Source organism: Centruroides vittatus, unplaced genomic scaffold (genome assembly GCF_030686945.1).
Source record: "Centruroides vittatus isolate TY-2023 unplaced genomic scaffold, ASM3068694v2 contig_970, whole genome shotgun sequence".
Taxonomy (NCBI): Eukaryota; Metazoa; Arthropoda; class Arachnida; order Scorpiones; family Buthidae; genus Centruroides; species Centruroides vittatus.
Genome location: NW_027122643.1, coordinates 1,456,326 through 1,475,426, shown reverse-complemented (window position 1 = coordinate 1,475,426; position 19,101 = coordinate 1,456,326). Strand labels below are relative to the sequence as shown.

Sequence of the window (19,101 nt, the reverse complement as noted above, 5' to 3'; positions counted from 1 at the left end):
GCCTAGGCTAAACTAATTTTAAAATATGAAAAAATTATTATTATTTTAGTTCCAATAAAAATATATTTTTCATCTTTTAATATTTTTAAGTCGGAATTTTAAATTTATTTAATACTTTACAATATATATAATTTAAAAAATATTATATACTAATATTACTATATACCACTTTTTTAAAATAAAATATTGATTATCCTGAAGAAAAATACATGAATTATTCAAATTTATTTTTACATGTATATGCGTTTTCTACTTCTTTGTGCATTTAGAGTGTAGTTAAAACAATTTAATTTTTTATATTTGTCAGAAAAATCGAAAAAAATCACATAAATCTAAAATATAATGTACTTAATATAAAAATTGATTTTTTTTAAAAATATATCAAATTTGAATGATTTATTTATAAATATTAAATTATTTTAAGAATGCAAAAAAATTTAATAAATATCAATATTAAAATTTATTTATATTTTTTAAAAATTTAAATCAATGAATTAATTAACGAATGTAAGATTTTTATAAACAGTTTCTTTAATCCAATTAATTAAAGTAATATAAATAATTTAAATTAGTATTTTTTAATGTAATCCTTTATTTTTGATGTTAAAAATACACGTCTTATCATTAATTTAAATTCGAAAGACATTTATTTTTGTTTAACTTTTCGTGTCTTTTCTTTTTTCTTTTTTTTCCTAATCCACGTAGATTTGTCCTAACTTTTGCATTTTCTATAATTATAAATTAATTTACTTGCATAAATTAGCAAATCAAAAATATTCTTTCCAAGTAAGAATATTTTAAATTATTATTATTTTTTTTATAAGAGATCTGGTTACTTGGGGATTACTTTCGAAATTTTATAAGGAAAAAACAAATAGGAAATGTGTGCTATTTACTATTAATTTCTTTGTTTTCTAAAATATATAAATATTTACATTTAATAATAAATTTATTAAATACCTTCTTTTAAAATTTAATGGTAAATTAACTTACAATTCTGGTGTTTATTTTATTTAATCTGTTATTAAGAAACAATATAATAAAGTTGTATAAATTACTTTATTTAATCTTAATTAATTATTAGAAAATGAATACTTTTTCTACTTTTTATCTATTCTATCAATCATTTGAAAATGAGAAGAAATATTATTTTGAGAGGGAAATGCTTAAAAATTGTATTTGCTAATAATAACATGTTTAAATCCTCTTCCAACACACATTATTAAAGATTACATTACAAAACATGGATAAATATTAAAGATTTTCGTAAGCTTAAGGGCACATTTCTGGAAAAATTAAATGCCATATTTTAACCAAAAATTTCATTCGAAAAAGAATATGGAATCCACTTAAAATTCAAAATTATTTTAAACTGGCAAATGAAAGATAATGATGTGTTTCCAATAAAGGGAAAAGCTTCTTCTACTTACATTTAGTAGCCATCTGCATCAGCTACACTTCTATCGCCTAAAGGAAGAATCGTTAAGAATAATTAATTACATTTCCATTTCTGAAAGCTTGAGGGACTTGAAAATGGTATCTCTTGGCACTGTACTTAATGCCTTAGTTGACTGTCTGTCGTATGGTAAGTGTTGTGATCAGAGAAGGGATATCGATCATTCGTTTAATGTGGAACAGATTAGATACATATTCAAAGAGAATTTTCTCTTTATCTTTCAAACTTTAACGTATACGATATGACTGATATCATTCAAAAATTAAATTTGCATCAACCTTCTAAGTTACTCGATAAGTGCGGTTTGGCGTGGAGCAATCAAAGCTAATATAATTTTTAATTCGCAGTTTATCAGTTTTCAATTAGAATAATTTACCGCAAATAATAATGTTCATAATTTTCATAAATTTGTTAATTCCCTGATACATTTCTCATTTCATCAAGATGTACTGTACTTCCTAATATTAGGTTAATGTTACCTTAGGTAGCCAAGATGGTGGCTCGTCTCTGATTCCAGCAAAGAGACAGTGGGACGCACGTTCTAACCTAACCTAACCTAACCTATTCTAATAATTTGGTTGCTAATAATTATGGTAATTTAATAGAATAAGTTAGCTCAGGTTAGAACGTGCGTCCCACTGTTTCCTTGCTGGAATCAAAGACGAGCCACCATCTTGGCTATCTAAGATAACATTAACCTGATATTATATTGTGCATATAAATAGTGCAATGATAATTATAAATAATTTTATATATTGATGGATATTTATTCGTATATTTACTATAGTTCCTCCCAGATTTGACATTAATTATCGTAGCCACACTGTTAGAACGGCTAGTGATGCAGTTTTGAAATGTACTGTCAAAGGAGAACCTCCTCTGTCAATGGAATGGCAAAAAAACAAAGAAACTTTGAAAATAGAAAAAGGAAACAGGTAATTTGAATAATTAAATAAAATTACTTCTTAAGTTATTATTATTCAATTATATTTAACTGCATACTTTTCAAAGTGTATTGTTGTATTGAACTAATCATACGGTAGTTAAGAATACATTTAATACCATTTACTTGGAGTGTAATAAATATACATATGAGATTAATATTATTTGAAATATTGAAAAAAAATTTAAAAATTGACATGCATACTTGCATTTAAACTAATGATGATAGATCCAAATAGCAAGTAAAGACTGCAAAGGTGAGATTAATATGAATCTATAACGTGTAATGAGAATTATTATGCAACACTTAGCAAGAAAAATCACCATAAAAATATAAATATGTATGTTGGAAAAGATTTTTCAATCGGGAGCAATTTTAAATTGAATTTTGCAGTTATGTAAACTGTTTGTACTTTAACTGGTAAATATTTAGAAATACTTCCATTATTAAATTGACTTTTACATTCGTTTTATTGCAGTTTCTTTCTTATAATATTACTAAAATCAATGAATTTTATATTGCATACTGTTAATCTATCGATATATTTTATTCATATACCATAAGCCTCGATATAGCACCGTTATAAATAGTGCTAATTCCATATAGAGACAACGATTTCTTGTAAAGAATACTTGTTTTCTACTTAAACCCTCCAGTATCTATGAATTACTGAGTATACATTATTGCTATTTTGAACATTACTATTAGTAATAAGTTAAACTTAGTCAATCTTATTTCTATACATAATTTTTATTATTTGAAATAACACTTCAGTTTAGTGCCAATTTCGGAGCGAAGAAATGGTGGCGATAAATCGAAGTTTAACTTAATCTTCCGAATTGCATTCCAAACGGCTCTGTATGTTGTTTTTATTTTCATTTGTTAAAAATTACAGGAAGTTAGTTAGGTATTAACATAATTTAACTTTACTACTAGATATTGTAGCCCTTTCAAAAATTTTGAATTTATCAGAATGTATTCAATTGAATATATATATTTTTCATTATTCTGCAATCCTTTAATTAATTAATGAAGAAGCAAATACAATTAACTTTTTAAACATATTTTTCACATGAATGATATTTTTCCTTATAACTTTAAAGATATTCACACAGAAAAATACTTTAAAGTATTTTAAAATAATTGAAGAAAGTAGGAATATTCATAGAAAAACTTCTTCATATAAATGAAGTATAAAAAAGTATTTATAATACATACTCACCACAGCATTCTTATGCGATAAATAAGTTTATATACAAATAAAATAAGCAGGTAAAAGTTTCTTTATAATGAACTCCATTATCAATTTTCTATTTACTGTATATTTACTTCAAAAATATCTTCTACCTTTAATACTAACTTTTGCATAAACTTGCAATACTAACTTTTAAATAAAGTCAAGTTTTACAAGAATAAATTAGGAAAAAGCTATAAATAGAAAATTCATTTAAACCATTTTTTTAGTCTTTAAATAAAATGTATATCAAGAAAAAAAACAAAAAGAATAGAATTTTCATTATAGGTTTTTAAAATTAGTGATTTGATAAATTTTAAATCCAATAATTCATGCTTTTCCGTAATATCCAGTGGCATCATTCATCATAATAATTACAATTTATCTCGCAACTTCAACTGATATTTAAAGTAAAAAAAGTCAACAAAAATAATTATAGTTTCGTGTTATAATGCGAAACTGATAAATTTATTTTGGAAATTTGAGTTTTTTTATTTAAAAAAACTGTAAAAGTAAATTGCTTCTGCGTGAAGTCTTTATAAAAGCTGAGTTATAAAATAAAAACATTTTCCCTAACATGTTGCAAAATCTTACAATTGTATAAAATTTAAGTTAAGCAAGAATGTACTTCTTTCTTTAAAAAATGCAAATTTTTGTCATTTAAAGTAAAAATCTCAGTTACTTAAGATAATGTAAAGAAATGTAAAGTGTCTGTTAAGTAGATAAACAAGAATTTCATTAAGAAAATGGACTGATAAAATAAATCTACAATCCAAATATTGCATAATGAAACGAATATTTCGAGAATTTGTCTAAATTGCAAATTATTGAAATCGATATAGTAAAGAAGAAAAAAAAAGAAAAAAATCTAAATGAAATCGTCTAGAAATTAAAGTTAAGCATGAATGATTAAATATATAATTTTTGAAAGGCTTTGAAATTTGTAGAAATGATTGATTAAAATCTTCGTTCCATTTATTGTCGAATTTGTTACAGCTTATAGTTCATTGTCAATCTAGTGATTAATCAGTTTAATTCATTTCGCACTTTAACAATTGATCCGCTTTAATTTTAATTTATCATAAGCAAACGAGAATCTCTAAAACTTTCAAAAATCAATTTCTAAGTGAATAAAACTAGAATTTTTGTTTTTATTTAAGATATTTGATTAAACAAGAAACCGATAAAGAGAAAACTACTTCTGAACTTACCATCAAATCAACCTCCAGGCAAGATACAGGATTATACACTTGTATAGCTAAGAATAAATTTGGTGTTGACGATACGAATATTCAATTAGTTATTCAAGGTAAGAAGAAATCAATTTTCAAATATTTAATTATTTTTGATCAGATTCGCATTTTAAACTTTATATATTGATATAAAATTTTTGTTTACGTATGAATTACAGATGTACCAGATGCACCATTGAATTTATCTGTCACGAACATAACTAGTCGCACTATTTCCTTACAATGGGAAATACCTTTCAATGGGAATAGTCCAATCACGGGTAATTTGGTGCAGTTTAAGACAGCATCAGGTAAATTAGCAGTTATCAATTCAAAATACAATTATTTTGAATAGCAATTAACATTTAATTTTGCGTATTTTTAAACATGCAATGCATGTTAATGTTGTAATTACGAAAGGCACATGGATTGTTTTAGAATTGAAAATATATTATGATATTCAATATAAGTCTGAATAACTTTTTCAAAATATTCTGATTCCTAGGGGGATTTAGTTTTATTTATTTATTTATTTTTGAAAATTTTCCTTCGTCAAGAAAGTAAGAAAAAAAACGACGAAATGACAAAGTTTTTTCGTATAAGAAGAATTCCCTAAGCAGATATATAACTTCAAAATATCTTATTAAAATATCCAAAGCTACATATTTCGAATGGTTTTTTTCTTGTATATAAATCTAAGGTATATAAATCTAAGATATATAAAAAATCCAGATATATTCCAAATATTTTCAATAGTATAATGTTTTATATATTTTGATTTCTTAAAAAGGAAACAAAGAATCTTGAAATATAAAATTTGGCTATATATTAATGTAGTATTTCGACATGAAAATGTTTATTTTAAGAAAATTAATGCAAGTTTTACAGCTCACAATAAAGAGCATTTTACTAGAAATTTAATAAAGCTCAAGAAAAATATGTTTAAAAAAATTTATATTTACATTAAGATTCATTAAATAATTATTAAAATTATTTTTGATTTAAATATTATCTAAAAATTACATTAAAAATACCTAGTTTTTGAATATATTTAGAGTGCTAATCCTGCTTTAAAATCGCCAAAAAAATCCTTAATATGTTAATTTAAAACTCCCGAGTATTTAAACTTTCAATTCTTTACATTTAAAATTAAACGTATACAACTTCAATCTATTATTTAAACAAATCTTATTAAATTTAACTCAACTTCTTTTTTATATTAAAAGTAATTCAAATATAAGTTTAATTACTAAAGTCGCTCGTCTGTGTGCAATTTTGAAACTGAAAATTTCTAATTTTTTTCTCCTTATTTTTTAGAGAGAACGAATTATATAAATCATATAATCTCATTTAAAATTGAATTCTTTTTTCTTGGTTTTGTTAAAATAAAGTTTCACCAAGTTAAAAGAAAAGTCATTTGTTTTTATGTCCAGCTTTACACTTTATAATTTGGACCTTAAAACTTTTTATCAACTTTGCTATCGGGGAAAAGTGACTTATCTCTCCCTTGCCAGAGGGACACTATTGACGACTACATCCTTTTTATCTTAATTACCTTGTCACTTCAGTGACTGCTTCTGCTAGCAAACGGCTTTTATTGAACTCAGCTATCTCCCCCGATACCTTTATAAAACATCATAGCAAAGGCTAAGATTTTATGAATAGATCAAAAAAAGGTAAATTTTCTCAAATGAAATCAAATTTACTACATTTAATCATTAAAATATATCACATTAGCAATAGCGAAAACTATTTTATATAATACTATATTCTAAATCGCAGACAATCTATGCAATGTCACTAGATGAAGAAACGTTTACACTTACGAGATGGTTCTACGTTATTATTATTATTTTTTAACTTTAGATATTTTTAAGTGATAAAAGATTTATTGATTTTATTCTACTGCTAATAGATTTATTCAATATTTTAATTCTATAAAATAATAATAGTTTATGTTGCTAGAAAATTGGGAGAATCCGACAGTACAAACAATCGTGACTGGATCCGAAACTAGTGCTCTACTTCGGTCATTGACGCCTGTTACATCTTACACGATTCGAGTCATTACTGAAAATGTTTTAGGTCGAAGTGATCCAAGCGATATGATTAATGTGACGACAGAAGAAGAGGGTAAGAAAACTGTTTCTAGATGACAAATATCGTGAGGTTGGCCTTATTTGGATTGCGGATTAAGATTGAGGTTGTCTTGTTAAATGAATCTCGTTGATGGATGGTTTAATCTTCAAAATGTATGCCAGCAACAGACGATTCATACAAATCACCACTTACAAAATACAAACACATTTCTTTCCCTTCAACATTCAATAATCCATAATTTATAAAATTCTTTTCGGTATTCTATGATTTTTAAATTATCGAACGTAAAGAGAACGACATCGATTCGTTTTCCACTCATTTCTTTTGTTTTTATCACTTCAACAGATGATTCATTTACTTGGATAACATCATCTTCAGGATCATTATTTTTGTATATCAGGCGCTAATTAGAAATTAATATCAAAACTCCATTTATATGTCAAGGAAATGATTTATAACTAAAATCTTACAATACATTTTTTTCTATATAAACGATTTATTTTATAAAATAATAATGTTATCATCAGAAGTGTTCTTATCAAAAGGGGAAGATTCAATAATTCTTCATAAATTGGTAAAGAAAAGGGAATATTTTAGAGATTTTTATTCGTTTCACTCTTCTATTTATTCGTCTTTTTAATGAAAAATGAATAAGAATAATCAATTTAACTGTCGTCTAAAGAAAGATTTTTCTTTAGAAAAAAACACTTTTTAATAACTATTGAGCGGCTTATCAATAAGTTAGAAATTTTTTTAATGTAAAAATTCATTTTTACTCATTTAAAACCAATTTCAGACACTAATTGGAAATTTTATATTTTCATCTTTAAATTACTTATGCATTATTATGTCTGTCAGAACTGATGAATAAGAAATAAAAATTATTCATTCATAACTACTTTCTTCTAATGACAAAAATCTATTTGAATTATTATGCTTATTATCTAAATTATAATAATTTATAACATGTAATAAATTAATACCTAGCAAATTCATAATTTAAACATAAATTATTATATTACACTTAAAATAGATTTTTTCTATTTATAGCAATGTCATTTATTTATTTTATATATATTATTTTAAGCTCCTGCTGGACCACCAATTGGAATTTTAGTTCATTCTACAGGAGCTCAATCATTAAAAGTGACTTGGAAGGTATTTTTATTATTATTATTATACGCATATTTTACGCTATATTTAATAAATACCTTTATGATTTCAATAAAACTTTGTAAAATTAATTTTTTAAATTAATAATTAGCCTCCGAAAGAGGAATCTCGACATGGAAAGATAAAAGGTTACTATGTAGGTTACAAAATAATCGACAGTTCGGATTCTCATCAGTACAAACACGTCGAAATGTCAGAAGATGCTGAACAACAATCAACTTACTTGACAAATCTTCGTCCCTTCACTAAATACGCTGTCGTTGTTCAAGCTTATAATAAGATTGGCCCTGGACCTAGATCTGATGAAGTCGTGGGCATGACACTAGAAACTGGTAATTTTTACAATCTTACATTATTTTTTTCTTAACAAATTACACTACATTAATGTAAAAACAAGAATGAAATTAATAAACTGTGTTTCTCTGAAGCACCTCCAACATCACCGCTTCTAACTGCAATGTCATCGACAACAAATTCAGTAGAAGTTCAATGGGAAAAAGATTCTAAAGATAAATCGACTATTACAGGTAAAACACGAAACAATTAATAGAATTTAGTCAAATCATTGAAAACATAATTGCTGATTAATATAGTAATGATTAATACTTTAAGTGATGATAATTGTCATTAATTCAAATAATATAGTCAATATTACAACTAATTAACTTTGTAACTTGTTAAATATGTTAATTAATATTTATTCTAAGTGTAAATATGTGATATAGTGTAATTAACTAGATATTAGATACCTAAGCTACTAGTAAATTAGTAGTAAACTATGTTGTACTATGTCAACGTGTTAGATAACCACACTTTACTATGATCGCCAGTTTGTTACATAGTCACAAACTAACGAGTATAGTTAATTATTTAATTAATTAATAAATAATAACACATTAACTAGTTAATATTATATGCATTGTAATTATACTAACTATGCTTATAAAACGATTACAGTGCGTAATTTATGTACACAAATGAAGCAAATTTGTAGTTATGTTGTTTGTATACACGTATATATTCCCTACATTACTTTTGAGTTGATGATTTATATATTTTATACTTTTGAATTTTTATCAATTTTTTTTTATAAAATCCATTGAAGATATTTTTAGAAAATTCTGATATCAAAATTTATAAATTATTCTAAAAATTGCTATAGAACATTTATACGAAACATCATTGAAATTGGAATTATATAAATTGAATACTCATTGTAAACGTAAAAAGTAATAATAGTTTAAAACAAAAGTCTGACCCAGATTTTAAAATTTTTAGCATCTTCTGACCGATTTCATTTGATTAAAATATATATAATTTTTTATTCGGACAAAGATCATTAATGTCGCTATACTTTTTTCCATTATTGAGATTATTATTATTGAGAATCATTAAACACATCACTAGGAATCTATTTAACTTGAAAGTAAAGATAGCGACTGTAAAGAAGTGTGTCAATGTATGCGACGTCACAATCGGTAAAGAGAACAAACAGCAAGAGTTTTCTTTCTTTATTTATACTTTCTATTGAAGTTATTTTTATAAAGATTGCCGTTTGTTTTTATCTATCTTCGAAACTTTCAATGAGGTTGGATAAATTCCAGATCATTTCTATACAGTGTTACAGCAACTGGATCGCTGCCTGTTTCACAAAAGATAAATTGGATTGGATATTCAGATGAAAGATTTTGGCAAGTCCTTTCCAGCTTCTTCCTTTTTTATTTCTACCTCAGAAAAGGCTCTATTTATTAATATTCATTAATCAATGATGTCGAGTAAGGTAGTTGAACTTTTGTTGTGTTTAGGTGCATTTCCTTTCATGTGATGATGACGTATAGCGAGCGAACTTTTCACAGATATAAGTGCTATGTATGGTTATTGAATAGATGTATTGGCAGTCCTCCCAAACTGTCAGAAACAGTACAATGCCTGCACATGAAACCACACCTTCTTTACAGCACCACCACTTCATAGATTCATCATGAGATTCGATTCATTAAACATCTGATTTTAACATAATTTCTACAATTAATAGTTCCGTTTTGAATTGCGCATTCAATCGCATTATAATAAAAATTATATATCGAAAGAGCAACGTTTTAAAAAATAAAATAGCATTTTCTATCATCCAATAAATGTTTAAATGATAACGAAAATGTCCATTACGTATATATTTATATTTAAGATGAGTTGGAAGAATTCTGTAAAAGTTCTGATAAAGTTTAACCATTATTTTGCATTATGTAAAAACTTACAAATGCAGAGAATGTCTCAAGCACGATATTTTCTTCAACAAAAGGAAATTCGAAACGTTGAAAGAACATTTTACATACGTTCGTATTTGTGTAAGAGTTCCGATTTAAGAAGAAAGGAAAAAAATAAGATAAAATAAAATATATAAAATATTTAAATTATCGATCGACAGATTGAATGATTCACTGGTATTTGTAAATCGATAAAAATATTTCTAAAGAATATTATAAATATACGATACTTTTTAGTTACTAAAACGGAAAGAATGCTTTAAAAATTCTTTTCGTATCGATTACTCATAATATTTCATATGAACCGGATCACATATTTCAAAAAAATTTTTTGCCTCTTACTTTTTTTGTGTGTGTATTTCGTTACTTGAAAATAATTCTGTTAGAGGCAAAGATACATATATATCAAATATAATGTTCTGTATTTTAGAGTATATCCTTCACTATAAGACTGATGAGGGAGAATGGAAAAAGAAAAGTCTAAGCTCTGCTCTAGATCGTTATACTTTAGAAGGACTTCGTTGTGGTACCAATTACCATCTTTACATGACAGCGACCAATAGTGTAGGAACTGGAGAACCGAGCACTCCCGTGACCGTTAAAACAAAAGGATTTCGTAAGTGAGAGAAGTCTTTCATAAACATTCATAAATTCTTAATTAATACTTGAAGATATTAATATTAATTAATAATTAATTAAGTACACAACCGAACGAAATTGTTATCTTAAGAAGAATTTTTATAAAAATTGATATACATTGTTTACATAATTGAACATCGAAGAGAATTTTAAAAGCTCGACAAGTACTGTCGACATAAAGAGAAAAATATATCGATTAAAGTTGAAAAATTACCGATTGGGTTACAATATTTATCGATGGTATTTGTAAGTTTCGGTCCGTTATAATGTACCTTAGTGTCAAATGTTACCCATTCAATCTTCGTTTTCTTATCTAGCACCAATGCCCTCTCAGCGAGATGCATTTCTCACCATCAATTCGACATTTGTCACACTTCACCTCAATACGTGGCAAAGTGGAGGTTGTCCTATCCATCATTTTACCGTACAGTACCGGCCGAAATATCAAAGAAAATGGATGTCGCTACCAGATAAAATTTCGGCGCATCATGGAAATGTAACAACTATCAGGCAATTATTACCCGAACGTGAATACAACATAATGGTTACTGCTTACACTGATGCTGGCGTTACTCAAGCCGACTACGAATTTAGAACTAAGCCTTTGCCTAAACTTGGTAAGTTCGTGATTTTATTACAAATGGAATTTCAATTTTTTTAATATTTAGATATAATAAAAATACATATATATATTAAAAATTGTTGCAAAGTGCGGAATATTTCCAAACATGTTCATTTTTTTTTAATACTGAAAAAGTTATTTTATTGTTACTGTAGTTAGTGTTATGAAAGAAAATTGGAGATAGAAACTATCAAAGCGCCCTCTCTGGGATATTTATTAAATCAATTTTTACTACAATTGAACCTACTATGAAATAGGAAGAACGGAACATTATTCTGTTTGTTTTGTATAAATAAATTTAATTATTTATTTTTAAGTTTATAATAGAATAACATCTCTTATTAAATTTTTATTAAAAAGTAAATAAAAACAGAAGAATTAGTTAAAAAGAAAGTTTGGCATCTATAAATAAAATAAGTAAGCCTACTTTATTCATTTCTTAATGATTCGTAAACAAAACGTATTAGGATCAATTAGAAGGAAAAACACATTTTAAAAATTTATGTAGAGATGGCACTACTAAGTTATTATAAAATTGAATTTTGTAATTTAACATGTTTAAAACTTTTCTAAGTTTTTGAGCATTTTAAATTTTCAGAAAAATCGACTAAAATAAGATTTATAAAATTAATTGCAATGTAAAAATGTTATAACATTTTGGTTTATAGAAAAATTTAAATATCAAAATTATAAAAAAGAAATTTTAAAAATACAGGGGAGGAATATATATATATATTAATGATGAAAAAATAAATACTCGTCAATAATAATTTGCTAAAAACGAATTTATAGTGTTCATTTTATCGATAAAATTTTTTGATTACTCACAACAGACAACAGTACTTAATTAATAGTAACTTTTAAAAATATCTACGTCAAATTTAATTTATTAATTACTTTCTTAATTAGTTTGTTGATTTAAAATATCACTTTTAAATCATTCCCATTAACCAAAGAAAAATTTTTGATCCCATAAAAAAAGAGGGGAGGAAGGGAAAAAAAATTAGTAAGATGACAAAAATAAAACAACTAAAATCACTGTTAATGGCTGGTGTAAGAAATGTTCTCATTGCTGATTAGTCTCTCTAAACGAAACTAAATCATTTCTAAGTATTTAGCAGAATTTAATTTCGAGTTCAATGCACTGTTCCTCTGTTTAAAAAATTTTTTGGCTGGATTTGAGATACAATATATATATATTTTTCTTTCTTCTTACTAAAAATATTTTCCGTTGTATGAAACGTAAACGTTGCATTTGCCAAATCGATTTTCCAGGTTCAAAAGCAGTCAAGAAATGTTTCTTTCCGTGTAGTTTATGACTTAAAAAAATTTTTTTTATTCTTATTTTTAAAAAACTCAGTGTCTTTTCTAACCGTTTTGCAAAATGTTATCTCCAGGGTACCTCCGTGATTTTTTTTCCTCCTCCCTCTGTACAAGACTTTTTCTTCTGTAGCTTTAGGTGATGCAATCTTCCCTTCTTTTATACATTAGTCATTGTGATTTATTCTAGCAATATCCGCGACTGCTGATGATATATCAAGTCTGTATACTTAAGAAATGTAAACATATATAGCCTATTCTTTGTGGTTTTTCTCTAATATTTGAGCTTCGGGTAACAGTTATAAAAGTAATATATATATATATATATAATTTTTTTATCGAAAGTACTGCAATGTTACGTTCAAAATCTTGTGTATAAATATGAGAAGATAGCGAAAATGCGTAAACTGGCGATGTTTTATCATTGTAAATTTATAAAAATAAATCATATCTGAGTTTTAATATCGTAAATGTTTATGTAGCATTGTTTAATTTATTGTCGAAAAGTTCTTTTTGGTGAAATATTATTTAATATTAAAAGATTTTTTAAAAAAAATAGTGATGTATATTGTAAAGCGTATAACTATTTTTGCTTTTATCAGTTGTTTTGAATTAAAATTATATAAAGAAGTAAGAATAATTCTTTAAATTATTTCTTTTATTAATTATATCAATATATGTTTAATAAATGACTAATAGTATTTAAAAATAATTTTTTTTTCTGTGTCAAAAATGTTAGATAAAAATGAAAATTATTATAAATAAAAATGACTTATTTACACTTTTAAAAATATTACGAACTTTTCACAGAAAAATTTACTTTCTAAACATGATATTTACGCCATCTTTCGACATGAAATGAAATTAAACACTCCACACTCCATGTGTCTCTCTGAAATACTAGTGCAGCCATCTCTTGACAAATATTCTTACCTTAAATTTTTGAATTATTTTTAATTTTAGTCAATATAATTTATATAAAATAATAAATCATCTAAAGCGTTTTTAATCTTTCGATATTTTTTGTATGAATAAATTTATAATATATAATTATTGCGACATGTTAATGTAATGTATATTAAAAATTTGTTCTTTTTTACGGCAGAAGAAATTTGTTTAAGAAAAAAAATTGTTGCTGAAATTAATAAATCTGGCAGTTTTTTTTATTAATATTAATATAGAAAGTAAAATTTTAATAGAAGTTTTTATAATAAGGAAAAAATAACAAAAAATTGCTTAATCTCTCAGAAGGAAGTATGGTTTCTAATTATAGATTTTATATTAATAAAAAAAACTTTTTAATTTGATAGATTTCCCTTATATATATTTTAAAAATCGAAATCTTTATATTAGAAATAGTGAAATGAAAGATCCATTGTTAATGCATATTTATTTATATTTTAAAAAGTTATTTTGTATCTTTTACATTTAAAATTTCGTATCTTATTATTACGAAACAAAGTTTATTTTTGAGATCAATTATCCGGGAATTAAGCGGTTCAATATATATAGATATAGAATATCATTATCGCATTTAGTTACCCTTCTTATATTTCTGAAACTTAAATCAATATTTTTCTAAAAGAATAAAAGACTATTAAATGGACAAAAAAATGTAGCTTATTTATATTTATTTATTTTTAAGTAAATAAAATAAATGATTAAATACAATGAAATTTAATAGTATCTACTCAATAAAAATTTAGTATTAAGTATATACTCTGACATAACGGATTTTAGGAACAACGAATCAAATTCCTCTATTGCATCCAGGGTAATAACAAGAAAAACGGACCAAATCCAAGTGTCCAAGGAATTGTTGGAATGGAAAATACAGTACTCGAAATAATGAAATTCAACTGTTAGTGCAAGGAATATCCGCTAGGTAGCGCGTCAACAGCTGTTGTTGACATTCCTACTTAGAGGTGTCGTTTATTTCCTTCATATTAACTATTATATAGCTGTTTGTATCACTCATTATATATCATAAAGTTCGTCTCTCAATTGATCATGATATCTTCGGATACCATAAACAATCGGGATTATCATTCTCCCTATTATTCTGTTATATGACAGTTCAACATTATATATAAAGTGCATTTATAAAGTTCATATATATGTAATTAAAATTATTTTTAAAAATATTATTTTTGTGTGCGCCTAATTCCTGTTAAACTATTTAAATAATTCATAATTTTTTTAAATAATATATTAATTGAATTTAGAATCAAAGTAGTTTTAATTACATTTTAGAAAAAATTTTAATCAAAAGTTAATTAAAAGATTTTTATTTTTATCTTTTACCATTCAATATGTTTGAACATTTCTTGTTTGTTAAAAATCTATAATTAAGCGTTGTTCTACATAAAAATAATTTTCATTATTTAATGAATTTCTTATTATATAAAACAAACATTTAATTTGTTTTTTTTTAAATATCAAATTTAAATTATTCAAACTTAACTGCTGTAAAGAAAATTTAAACAATTTTTTTTTGATGATTTCATTAATATAATTTAAAATTAATATTATGTATTTAGCTTTGAGTTTAGATAAAATTATTTACTTTTAATTATTTAAAATTATTATTATTCTTAACGTAGATTTTCGTAGAATTATTATGTTTTTATACTTATTACAAATTTCAAACTTCTTAATTTTCGACAGTCTGCTCTTTTATTATGGTGAGAATAAACTTCATTATTCGTGAGTTAGCTGTTAGGGACTAATTAGACAAGGCACAAGGTTTATTTACCGTTTTGAAAGTGCTTTATTGTCGATATTATGACAAAGGTGATTTATGCAAGAATATCGACAATAAGGCACTTTCAAAACAGTAAATAAATCTTGTACCTCGTTTGATAAGAATTGTGAATATAGCTTTTATTCTCTTCATGCTTCTCACTATTTTCTAAATATAATATTTAGGATCTTCTTATTGCCCTTAAGGAGAAAACAGTTAAAAGAAGCTTTGATTTGTCACTGTTAAAAGTATAATTATTTATAAAAGCATGATAATACAAATTTTTTAAAATTATACATTTACAATTATTATATAAATATATATAAGTACCGATATACGAGTATAGCCTATACATCCGAAGTTTCATAGAAGTTCTAGAGTAGTTATTTATAGTAAGCTTTACTTCTCTGAATCTAAAATTATCTTGTGTTTATTTTAGATCGAAAGCAATTTATTAACTTTTCCTTTAAAAAAATTTTTTTCGATTATTAAATTTTATATGAAAGAATTGTTTGAAAACGATTTTTTTTTATTTTATTCATTCCTTTAAGTGCACTGAAATGGAAAATAAAATATGATTTTGAACATATTGATTATACTGTAAATATTTCGATATGAAAGCATGATAAGTAATTTCTTTAATCAGTTTCGTGAATTAAATATACAGGGTAGCTCAAAAAATCAATTAACTGAGATATATTTTAAGACAACTGGAACAACTGCAGATTATTAAGGCCAAGCCAGTTTAATGCCAAATCATTGTTTGGCACGAAAGCGATTTTAATCGTTTTTTCTAATAATCTTAAAATATATGACTTAGCCGATATATTCATAATTATAGTTATAACTGACTTTGAATCATTCTAATAATATATTTTTATTTTTCTCAACAAAAATTATTTTTATATTGATTGATTATCTTGGAAATTATTATTTGAATGGCATAAACGAGAAATTCCATTTTAAGATATTTTCGTTTTATGTTATTCAATCACTTATTACGAATAACATGATTTCTTATTTCTTTTTATATTATATATCAGGTTTATATTTATAACTTTAAATAATTCTTCAATATATAGATTTGAGTAGTCCACTTAGAACTTTGAATGTCATCAAACTTTGAATATTTTTGACGTTATTTGGAGGTCTACCATAAGTTAAAAATTTTTTTTTTAATATAGAGAATGATATTAAATTGAATTCTCACTCATTTCATACTATTTAAGACTGTTTTATTTGTTAGAACGACATTTGAATGGTGCTTTGTATGACATTTTAAATATGAATTTTGATCATAAAGTGAAAAACTTCATAATTTTAAGGAAAACTTTAGATGTAAAAGGTGATCATATAAATTATAAACTATTATTTCAAATTTTCCCGAAATTACTTTGTTTGAAGCTTCACAAACGTTTTTACTTTCAGTAAAATTATATAATTTTACTGAAAGTAAAAACGTTTGTGAAGCATTCAAACAAAGTAATTTCGGGAAAATTTGAAATAATAGTTTATAATTTATATGATCACCTTTTACATCTAAAGTTTTCCTTAAAATTATGAAGTTTTTCACTTATATCAAAATTATATTTATAATTCATCAAACTTATTATTATATAAAATATATATATTTTATTGAAAAATAAAACTAATATTATACTATTTATTTCATTATTTTATCAATAATTTAAAACGATGTTGTCACTAAGTTAAAACAAACTTTATTTTAAAAAAATCACTAAGTAATTTACATAATTACAAAATAACGATCCCAAATGTTAATAAGAGCAAACTTATTTAGACTTCTAGAAGATCATAATTCTACTATGAATACATTATAAATAGACTTTCCTAAGTTCCTTGTGTATAGTCTCTGTTCTTTATCAAACAAACGTCAATGTGCAAGCATGTTGATACCACATTCTTTTTTGATAATCAAAACATTGAACAGTCCTGATTGAAAACTTGGAATATTCTGTTTAATTTACTGTAGTTGAATATGAATATTTTATTTCTTAATTTTCTGAGATCAGCTTGTTTTTGCAATTGCAACGCTTTAATTCTCATCATGTCCAAAGAGAGGGGGACAGTAGAGCCCCAAAATTTAGTCATTTATGCAGAAATCATGATATTAAAATGATAAAGTTTTTTTGTTAAGACGTAAGAAACCTGTTCTTATTTATTTTATCGATTTTATTTATATACTTTTATAGCTTCGAGAAAAATGAGATCCCACATTTATGACTGGTTCGAGTCTCATCTCACTTCTCTCAGTCCCTGGTTCTCCATTATTTATTTTATCCGAAAATTTACTGAGTTGTCTTTTCTATTTCTTGTTTTTCTTTTAAAATTTTGTAAATCTATTTTTTTTTTCTATTGATTTTAGTTAAACTGCTAAATAAAAATTTATAGATTTGACGACATTTAAATGAGAAATATCACACAACTTCAGCTTCATATAAAAAAAAAATCATTTTCAGAAGATCACTATCTTCAAATTATTTTCAAAGTCGAATATTTTTTATTTAATTAAAGTACGAAACTTGTTGTTTTGAGTTTTTATAAGTTGAAGAAACAAAAATTATTCTTAATTAATATTTCGATCGTTCTGTGTCCATCCTCTGCTTAAAATGCATATTAAACACTAATTAAAACTGATGCTGAACACTAATAAAAAATGATTTATGATTGGAATAGAAACACTTTCTTAGTTTTTATAAAAGAATTTAAATTCGATATTAAATGAGATAAGAAAGAAATATTTGCTCGCTTCTTAAAATTATCTCGAAATTTTTAAGACAGAAAAAATACCAAAAATTGTTTAATTTTATTTTACGTGAGAGAAGAAATACTGTATTACTATTATATGTTACTAAATTCTAAAGTTTTGAAAGTTATGGTTAATGACAGAATTAATATTTTTTGATCTTCTGTATCCACTGTCTCATATATAATTCAGTATTCGAGTTTCTGCTAAAACGATATTTAGTTATTCAGTTTTAAATTGAACGTATTCATTTTCAGTAAGCTCGAACCAAATTTTTATCAAAAATATATATTATAAAGATATAATATATCAAATAGAAACTGTCTATTCTCTTGAGTGAAATATTTTTAATATTCATGAATAGCTTTCAAAGTAATAATATGAAAATATTTCATTCTATTCGTTAAATATGTGAACAAAGAAGCGAGATGCTGAATGAACAGACAATACACAGAGGAAAAGTAGAAAAACACAACAATTTTTTACAAACCGTCATATAAAACAAAATATTAAAATATTTAATCAATGAAAGTATTTTTAATTTATGAAGTTTTAAATATCATTTGATATTTAAATCACCCCCGACAAAAAAGGGAAGACCATCTAAT

The 19,101-nt window shown here is 24.8% G+C and overlaps 1 protein-coding gene across 2 annotated transcripts in view; it reads left to right on the top strand.

Annotated features, from left to right (window-relative positions):
- LOC136985426 (cell adhesion molecule Dscam1-like) overlaps positions 1-19,101 on the top strand; it is a 125,367-nt gene that overhangs the window by 91,638 nt on the left and 14,628 nt on the right. For both annotated transcript variants that reach the window (XM_067282704.1, XM_067282705.1), the window contains exons 13-21: positions 2,244-2,391; positions 4,794-4,942; positions 5,045-5,176; positions 6,831-6,998; positions 8,053-8,123; positions 8,230-8,470; positions 8,567-8,665; positions 10,833-11,018; positions 11,359-11,658. In XM_067282704.1, the coding sequence (XP_067138805.1) occupies positions 2,244-2,391; positions 4,794-4,942; positions 5,045-5,176; positions 6,831-6,998; positions 8,053-8,123; positions 8,230-8,470; positions 8,567-8,665; positions 10,833-11,018; positions 11,359-11,658 (1,494 nt within the window). The remainder of the gene's footprint in view (positions 1-2,243; positions 2,392-4,793; positions 4,943-5,044; positions 5,177-6,830; positions 6,999-8,052; positions 8,124-8,229; positions 8,471-8,566; positions 8,666-10,832; positions 11,019-11,358; positions 11,659-19,101) is intronic.